Source organism: Miscanthus floridulus, chromosome 8, assembly GCF_019320115.1.
Source record: "Miscanthus floridulus cultivar M001 chromosome 8, ASM1932011v1, whole genome shotgun sequence".
Taxonomy (NCBI): Eukaryota; Viridiplantae; Streptophyta; class Magnoliopsida; order Poales; family Poaceae; genus Miscanthus; species Miscanthus floridulus.
In genome coordinates, this window is record NC_089587.1 from 75,868,794 (window position 1) to 75,878,106 (window position 9,313).

Here is a 9,313-nt window from a genome sequence, read left to right on the forward strand (position 1 = left end):
CAGCAGCAGGTCACCGTGTACCGTGTGCATGCGTGGTGACGCCAATCCACTTTGAATTTGAGTTTGACACCAACGCAATGCATAACTAACGTCTGCATGTCCATCTAGGTAGGCTGCTCTCGCATGGAGTACGTACATAGTTACAGTAATAAATAAACAAGGTCGCCAATAACGCGCACTAGACTGCCAATCAAGTTAAGCTTGTTAAGTTAATTATTCCATTCCATGGCGCACCAGCTAGCGTCAAAACCATGATAATCCCCCGGCCGGCCTGATCCGATCCGATCCGCTCCGGGGGTGTCGTCGTCGTCGTCGATGCTTTTGCGTGTTGCCGCGTGACGATCGCGAGCACGGCCGCCACTTCTCCCAGTCCAAGGATGGGCAGCCGGGCAGGGGCAGCTGTCGTCCCAGTAGAGGCGGAGGAGGCCCCTGCCAATGCGACTGCCGCCGTACGTTTCCTCCTCGGCTTTCCTCATTTTTCCTGCGGACGGAGACGGACGAGGCAGGCCCATCGAGCGAGGATCCTGATTCCTGATCCATATCCATCCCCGGGATGCCGCCATACGATCCATCACGTGAAAAATATGAATGCCGCCGATCACAGCCCCTGTTCGTTTCGCTGAGAAGTACCGCTGAAGTAGTGTTGAAAAAGCCGGACCATAATACAAGTTTGTTTGTTTGTTTGGATCAAGCCAAGACCTCCTCACCCTCCCCTGTCCCCGGCCTCCCAGCGCTTGCCTCAGGGAACACCAAGCCAGTGTGTCATAGGCTTAGTAGCCAAAAACATGGAACATGGTCACGTTCCTCGTTCTGGAAACGTTTAGGTTCCCGATTCAGCGACATTTACCTTCCTACGTTAATAACACCTTAAGTCAATTCCCCTTGAGTCCTCCCAGGTCTAGAATCTCTTCGCCATGGTGCTCTCCTGCATCTCGCTTAGTGGAGGCACCTCGGGCCAGGAGCGATGACTAATCGCCCTCCGCCTCTCTTCCTCTCCACAGAGCTAGGTCTGCATCCTCCCTCGGCGACGGCATCCAGCGATGCGGATGAGATCGGGCAGGGGCAGCGCCGCCCTCCTTTGCTGGCGCTGGTGGTGCTGTTGCACGTCTCAGGTTGGTCCCCACCGAGCCAAGGGCACCCACGAAGCGCGGCCCGTGTGAAAGCTCTAGTTTGGTTTTGGTTAATTGATGAAACCCTAAGTGCTAACCTAGTTTATCAAGATGATTATGAGATAGGTAGCACTACTCCAAGTGATGAAGCAATGGCGAAGATCATGACAATGGTGATGGCATGGTGATGGTAAAATGCTTAAACTTAGAAAAGAAGAAAGAGAAAAACAAAAGGCTCAAGGCAAAGGTATAAAATATAGGAGCCATTTTGTTTTGGTGATCAAGACACTTAGTGAGTGTGATCACATTTAGGATTGATAGCCGTACTATTAAGAGGGGTGAAACTCGTATCGGAATGCGGTTATCAAAGTGCCACTAGATGCTCTAACTCATTGCATATGCATTTAGGATCTAGTGGAGTGCTAACACCCTTGAAAATGTTTGTGAAAATATGCTAACACTTGTGCACAAGGTGATACATTTGGTGGTGTTGGCACATCTACAAAGGAGGTGGTGTTTGCAGGGTTGAGATGGGTTTGGGTCCCTCTCTCCCTCCCGCCGAGCTTGCTCGGCGGGATTCGGCGCTTTCGGGAAAATGGAATGCCTATTTTCTATTGCGCCGGATGCAAATTCTTGTGGTTGGCACATTGGAGCAAGGGTGAAGAAGTTAGAAGTGAAAACGAGTTGATCGCGAAGACGCTGGCGTCGGTCAACTGACCGGACGCTGGGTCTGAAAGCATCGGACCCTGGCAACGTGCGTCCGGTCAAACTGACGGGTCTGCACAGTACCAAGGGTATTGCACCGGACGCTGGTCTGTGTCCGGTCAAGGTGGACCGGACGCGTCCGGTCGAAGAAATATGCCTCGGGGAGCTTACTGGAAACGACCGGACACTGAGGATTCTGCGTCCGGTCAGTTTTAGCCAGAGCGTCCGGTCAACTATGTAGCCGTTGAAATCTGACGAATAGCGTTTGAAGCTAGTGACACGTGGCATGAATCAGTGGATCGGACGCTGAGTCCAGGGTCCGGCCTGTATGACCGGAGCGTCTGGTCAGAGCGCGTTTTGCCCAGTGAAGGGGTATAACGGCTCTATTTGATTGGGGCTCTATTTATAGCCCCATGGCCGGCTCAAGGGAGTACTCTTGCACATTTTCATTGACATAGCAACCTTGTGAGCTTAGCCAAAGTCCTCCCACTCATCTCCATTATTGATCCATCATCATTGTGAGATTGGGAGAGAATCCAAGTGCATTGCTTGAGTGATTGCATCTAGAGGCACTTGGTATTCGTGTTGCGCTGCGGATTTCACTTGTTTCTCTTGGTGGTTGCCACCACCTAGACGGTTGGAGCAGCGGTGAAGGATCGGCACGAGTTGGTGATTGTTCGTGGCCGCCTTCGGTGATTGTAAGGGGAGTTGTACCTTCCCCGGTGGAGTGCCGAAAGGTAACTCTAGTAAATTGCTTGTGTCATTGAGTTACCTCACTTGTGGGTCGGTTCTTGCGGTGTCCTATCGTGTGGACGAGGTTTGTGAAACACCTCTTAGCCGCCGAACCACCAAGTGTTGGTCGACACAACGGGGATGTAGCGTGTTGGCAAACACGTGAACCTCGGGAGAAAATCGATTGTCTCTTGTCTTTGGCATTCTCCCGGTGATTGACTATATATTCATCTTGTGATTGGTTCATCCCCTACACGTCGATATAATCACCCTACTCACTTATTTACATTCTTGCAAACTAGTTGACACAAGCTCTTTAGTGTAATTAGAATTGAGAGCTTGCTTTATTATTTACATTCATCTAGTTGAGCTCTTTAGAGTAGCAAGGTTGAGAGCTCTTAGTGAGTAATTACATAGCAAGTTTATGTGCCTAAGTAATCATTGCAACTAGAATTGTTGGATAGGTGGCTTGCAACCCTTGTAGAGCTAGAGCAAGTTTGCATTACGCTATTTGTCATACTAATCAAATTTCTCTAGTTGAATTGTAGATTTTTAAATAGGCTATTCACCCCCCCCCCTCTAGCCATATTAGGACCTTTCACCGTGCTGGTGGTGCTCGCGCGCTACCGCTCGGCGCCGGCTCCCACTCCGAGGCTGGAATCAACCGGCCCTGGCCTCTCTTTCTCTCCCTATGTTGCAAATGTATGCTTCATGTGTTTCAAATGTTATTAGAGGTATGTTGCAAGTGTTTCATATGGATGTTGCAAAAGTAGATCGGGGTGTTGCATATATTGCAATTGTTTCAGAGGCACGTTGCAAGCGTTTGTTCTAAATGATTCATTTATTTCAGATGTATGTTGCAAGTGTTTTTTATCTGGATGTTGCTGTAGGATTTTTGGTTGGCCTAGAGGAGGGTGAATAGGCCTGTCAAAACAAACACTCAAACTTTTATTAAATTCACGCAGCGGCACTGCCGTACCTGCAGACAACTTCGAATCACAGCTCAAAATCCGTGAACAAAAACTTAGATCGGAGAAATTTCCTAGCTTACTGCAGGTATGACAATCACATATCAAGAGCTAGAAGTGGTAGGAACACCACACAAGTAGATCGACTAGAAACCCTAGTAATCACCTCAACAACGATATGTCATGCAAGTAATGTAAATCAAGCATAAGTGATACAATGATTTATTCCGTAGTTCGGCTCGCCACCAAGGCTTGCCTACCTCCACGTTGTTGAGGTTAGCCACTAAGGCTTAGGGCTTTCCAACCCTTCCTCGTTTTCAAATCAAGAGACTTAACTCTTGAGATGAGGGGTGAGTTTACTAACTTAAAGAGATGGTTACAAGCCTCCCGGGGCTGCCACATAAGTTGGCAAGCTCCACGAGCGACGCTCTAGCCGGCTAGGAGCCAAGTTCCAAGAGTAACAAACACAACCGCCGGCCAAAACGTGAACCAAGTGCTCTTTAGAGTTGGGGAATCAATGGAGCTGCTCTCTAATCGAGTTTTGGACCCTTTTCCCTCAAGGATTGATGAGAAAATCAATGAATTTGCTTGGGGGCTTGATGTCAACAATGGAGGGAGAGAGAGAGCTCCTGCTCTGTTTTGGGCGTGCTGAAGTGAGGAAGAAGAGGCAGAGAGCTGTTGGGGAGGAAGAAGAAAGGTATATATACCCCCTAGCCCCAACGGTCACCGCACCCAAGCGGTCGGGCAAGACGGAGCCCACGGCCTCGAGGTCGGGCGAGACGGAGCCCGCGGCCTCAAGGTCGGGCGAGACGGAGCCCACGACTTTGGGCGAGATGGAACCCGCGTCCTTGGGGTTGGACGAGACGGAGCCCGCACCCAAGGGGTCGAGCGAGACGGGGACCACGGTCTCGAGGTAGGGCGAGACGGAGCCCGCGGCCTCGAGATCGGGCGAGACAGAGCCCACGACCTTGGGGTCGGGCAAGACCTTTTAATACGTCTCGAACCATCCGGGGAAGTCAGCGTGGGCGCTAACTTCCTTGTGCCACGACTCAAGTGCGGCAGTGCCTCTCTTCAAGTGCGGCAGTGCCGCACCACGTAAGACAACAAGGGTAATAGTGAAGTGTAGACTGTCTTGGTTGTGAATCTGAGGATGCATGTGGTTGTTTGAGCAATTGGTAGCACATATTAGCTTAAGCATTATGTCCCCCTTTATAGTACGGTTTTTTCTATACTCAAATTCAAAATATAAAAGAATTTAAACCTCCTTTGAGTTTGAAGCCATCTACATTTGTAATTGGGGGTCCTCCGTTTCATGTAGCATCCTCGAACATGAATTCCCTGTCTGTCGTCTCGATAAATCTCATTAGTTCTCTAATTGCGTGGTCATTATCACCAAAACCCACAATTAGGGCTTGATTGCACATGTTTCACACATGTTGCAAGAGTATTTTTCGGAGTGTTTCAGCTATTTCAGTCATATGTTACAATAAGTGTTTTCATGTTGCTAGTGTTTTATCTAATATTACATATGTTTCACATACATGTTGCAAGTGTATGATCTAAATATTTTATCTACTTCAAACGTATGTTGCATTCAAGTGTTTTCATGTTGCAAGTGTTTCTTGTTTCAGAGGTACGTTCAGAGAGTCATGGGAGCACGGTCCGGACGCTAGGGGAAGGGGCGCGGTGAGCCGAGTGCCGACGGATAGGGCGCGTGGCGTGCTTGGGGTCTTGTGGATGGGGGCGTGCTCATTCTCATCCCGGCTCTTGGGTCCCGCCCGTGTGGAGAGAGAGGATGGGGTCAGGAAAAGGAGCGGCGGGCGCGTGGACGTGGACGGGGTACGCGTGCGGGACATGACGAGGCGGACGGGGACGGACACGCGCGTGCAGCAGCGAACGGCGCAGCGGCAGGCGCGGGCAGGCTGACTGGCGACCGAGGAAGCCGGGGTCGCACGATGGCATTTTTTTTTGGTAGAAGTACGCTCAGGTTACCGTCCGACGGAATCCTATCACAGGATATTCAGGTCGCCAGCAATTCCCTAAAAACATTTATGCTGACCCGTGACGCACACTGGGCCATCAAGATCACAGCTTTTAGTTGAAAATTGTCCGTTGCCATGGGCCAGGTGCCATGACAACCTGTTCCCATTTCTGTTCTGTTTTCTAGCAGGCGTCGCCACTCGCCAATGGCATGCAGACGAATGAAGTTGTCAATCTAGTTCCTGTTCGTGGTCATGAGCTCTCCATGTCAACTTTCAAACCATTGTAAAAGAAGAAGAAGAAACTCAAACCAGTATTGCTTGAAAACCAGTTTTTAAAAAGGGGAAAAAACACTCAACTCATGGACGGCTCAGGAAGTGGATTACGTGAAAATGACACAATCAATTACTACGAGAGCCACAAAAATTATGCAAGGAACAACATGGTTTCTTCCATTGCAGAAAGGCCGCCGCATCGACGAGGTGAGTTGCGTGTACCTGAAGAGCCCAACAACAACCTGTATCCAACTATACAGAGGGTCGAATGAAAGATCGAGATGAAAACGAACATCTAATTAAACAACACAGGCCTGGGGGAAAAACACTCTTCGTTTCGCAATATTTATCAGGTCCTTGTTACCTAACCAGCATAGCAATGGATCACAATTAAACAGAACAATGTCAAATTCGTACTCATTGGGTAAATCTATTCATCAAGTAAGCAGACAGCCTTGTTGGGCTGAGTAAGCAGACTAACTGCAATGTTGCGTTACTGAGTTGCATGAGCAAGAAAATACAAAGTAGGGTGGGAATCATTCAACGTTGAACTCCGGTGAAGATCTTGCACTAGTTTTCAATCTAGCAGATCTGCTTCGTGTGATTTGGTGATTCGGTCACATCATGTTGGAAGTACCACACAATAGAAGTAGCCATAAATTATGCTGATATCAAGTTAGGCCAGCCAGATAAACTTTGAACATTATCAAAATAACAAGGGTATTAATATTGGAACAAGTCGTCATGAGAATACATCAGCACATAAAAGTAAGCCAAACCAGATTAAAAGAAGATGGCTAATGCTTAATTTTTCCTGATTTCCAAAACCAACTTTGCATTTAGCAACATAATGACCTTTGATTCTGCCGTGAAAAAAAAAGATCAATCTCAACTAAATCAAGTCCAAATCCAGCATCTAGTATTCAAACTGCACACAACTAAGTCGATCCAAAATAATCCCAAAACAGAGAGATGAAATATGTAAATTTTGGATTACCTTCAAAAGGGTGGGTAATGTTGGAGAAAGCCCTTATGTTAAAATGAAAATCTCAAGCTTACATAGATACAAAATCACCTACACAAATGTACTCTCCAGCCTTGCTAACCTACAGACTTCAACACGCCGTCACAGATCCCTTTAATCCAAATTTGTGCCACAAGTCCACAAGGTAAGGACAATGAACATTAATATTGCTTTCATGCCATTTCATTCAAAATCAGAACATATGCACTCATCTATCCTATGCCAACGAGAAACCGCAACAGACTTTAAAGGCTTATCTACTAATATATCATTCATATTGCCGCTCAGAGCAACCCTAATTCTCCAAGTACCAATGATCTTTCCAACTCTGTTAAGATAGCATGCAGTTACATTATTCTGCAAAACTAGGTGGACTTACTACATCTCTAAAAGTCAGTAAAACTAGCAATATCACATATGGAAGGCTTATTTCATTATGATTTATGGAAAATTGCTCACTGCATTTTTTCTTCTCAATAGCATATTGATTGTGAATCATTCTTTTCTAAAATTAGAGGATACAAATCATTTAGGATCATAGTAAAAGTCTAAAGCCCAGACAAACATTATTGTTTTTTTTTTTGGATTATTGCTTAGCAATGGCATCAATGTCTGAGTCGGTGCTTGCAGGAACCTGATCAAGTTGTCGCCAAACTATGCACACTTCTACATGGATTCAGCAGCAAGATCATATCAAGAAGTTTCAACAGCTCAGCAAAATGGGCCCTTGTAGGTGAAGAACATATGACAAAATATTATGTACGAATCAGTGGTGTTGTTACAGCCTTGTCAGGCTCTTGCAAAATCTACTGCAACAAAGTGCAATCACTCCACACTTTACACCAGGCCACCTAATGTCAAGGTCAATCAATTATGGGTCAGGTTATAATGGCATTACATCCTTTGCGGTGGTCACGCCAACTTAATCCTCTATTTTTTTAATTTATCTATAAATAGGGCACTGAAGCTTTTTTCTGAAATATTTGTGCTACTATAAATCAAGAAAAAATACCAATTGCCCACAAGACTGAACACAATATGAATCAGCAGCATCAACAGAGAATCGATGGCTATCATCTGTGTCACTATAAACATGTACAATTTGATGTTCTAATAAACTACACATAATTAGAGAGTGCAACCAACGATCAGTCAAAATGTAACCCCAAAATATCCAACAAGTAAATCATCCCATTGCATCAAGATATACAGCTATCCTCTCTAAATATCGAACAAGTAAATCATTCCATTGCATCAAGATATCCAGCTAACCTCTCTGAATTTTTCGGATAAATACAGCAGTATGTATGTAGTAGCAACTAGTAAATGTCAACCTCTGTCATTTGGACAAACATAAGTCCCTCTTTAAGGAGAAAAGGAAAACGATCAAGTCGCGCAAAACCATCTGCATCTACCTCTATACTTTGCCTTTGATACAGCTGAGTAACAACAACCTTGTGACGAAAGCAGTCGATTCAAAACCAACCCATACATACAACTCTATAAAACCATACCAGAAGAGCATGGGGGCGCCACCGCCTGGTTGCATGATTCACGCGGCTACCGTACGACCGGCTTTCCAGGACTCGTACTCCGGGTCGTCTGTGGGCAGCTCGTAGCGGCACAGCGGGCACGAGTTGCGCACCTGGAGCCACGGCACGATGCAGTCGTCGTGGTAGCGGTGAGAGCACGGCAGCCTCTTGACGCGCTGGCCAGCCGCGATCCCGTCCTTGCACACCGCGCACTCGTCCCCCTCCCCTTCCTGGCCGGCCGCGACGACGGCGGACGGGAGCGCCTCGACGGCGGATCTGGCGGCGGGGGGCTTGTTCTTGAGAAACAGCCCCTCCCCACCTGTCACGAGCACCTCGTACGCCGCCGCCTCCTCCCTGTGGTTGTGGTGGGAGGTGTACACGAACCCGTCCTCGGCGTCGGCGGCGGCGGGCGGCGGGGGCACGTCGGCGAGCACCTCCCACTCGGGGTCCGGGGCTTCCCCAGCGGCGCCCGAGGCGGACGCGACCTCCTCCCACTCGAACTCCTCGGCGGTGGAGGAGGCGACGAGCGGGTCGTCGGCGTCCTCGATCTCGAGGCAGTCCCAGCAGATGGAGGTGAGATCGCCGTCGTACTCCGCCGCCTCCGCGTCCGCGTCCGTGAACCCGAGGCCGTCGCGGTCGCGGTCGCGGTCGTGGTCGCCGTCACACCCGGGCGCGAAGAGCGCGTCGCGGAAGAGGGCGACGTCGACGGAGCTGAAGAGGCTGCGGACGCGGTCGGCCGCCGCGGCCGCCGCCGCCGATGCGGACGCGGACGGATCCGGGCGGAAGACGGGGACGAAGGCGTCGTCGGAGCAGTAGGACGCGCTGGGGGAGTAGGAGGCCTCCAGGGTACGGTGGATCTCGTCGCCGGCGAGCCGGGGATGGTGGATGTGGATCGACGAGGAAGCCATGGATCACGCGATTGCGAAGCGAGAGGGGAATGGGGAAAAAAAAATCGTGCCCGACTGGCCCGTGCCCCCTGGGGAAGCGT

General features: G+C 48.9%; 1 protein-coding gene across 1 annotated transcript; it reads right to left on the minus strand.

The window, feature by feature from the left end:
• Positions 1-8,019: 8,019 nt before the first annotated feature.
• Positions 8,020-9,313, minus strand: LOC136476727 (E3 ubiquitin-protein ligase CIP8-like). Its single transcript, XM_066474664.1, has one exon. It carries the CDS (start codon positions 9,231-9,233, stop codon positions 8,346-8,348), a length of 888 nt encoding a protein of 295 aa, XP_066330761.1. The 5' UTR covers positions 9,234-9,313; the 3' UTR covers positions 8,020-8,345.

What these genes read in the sequence shown, in the direction of transcription:
- LOC136476727 (XM_066474664.1), bottom strand. Translation starts at nt 9,233, where the DNA reads ATGGCTTCCTCGTCGATCCACATCCACCATCCCCGGCTCGCCGGCGAC.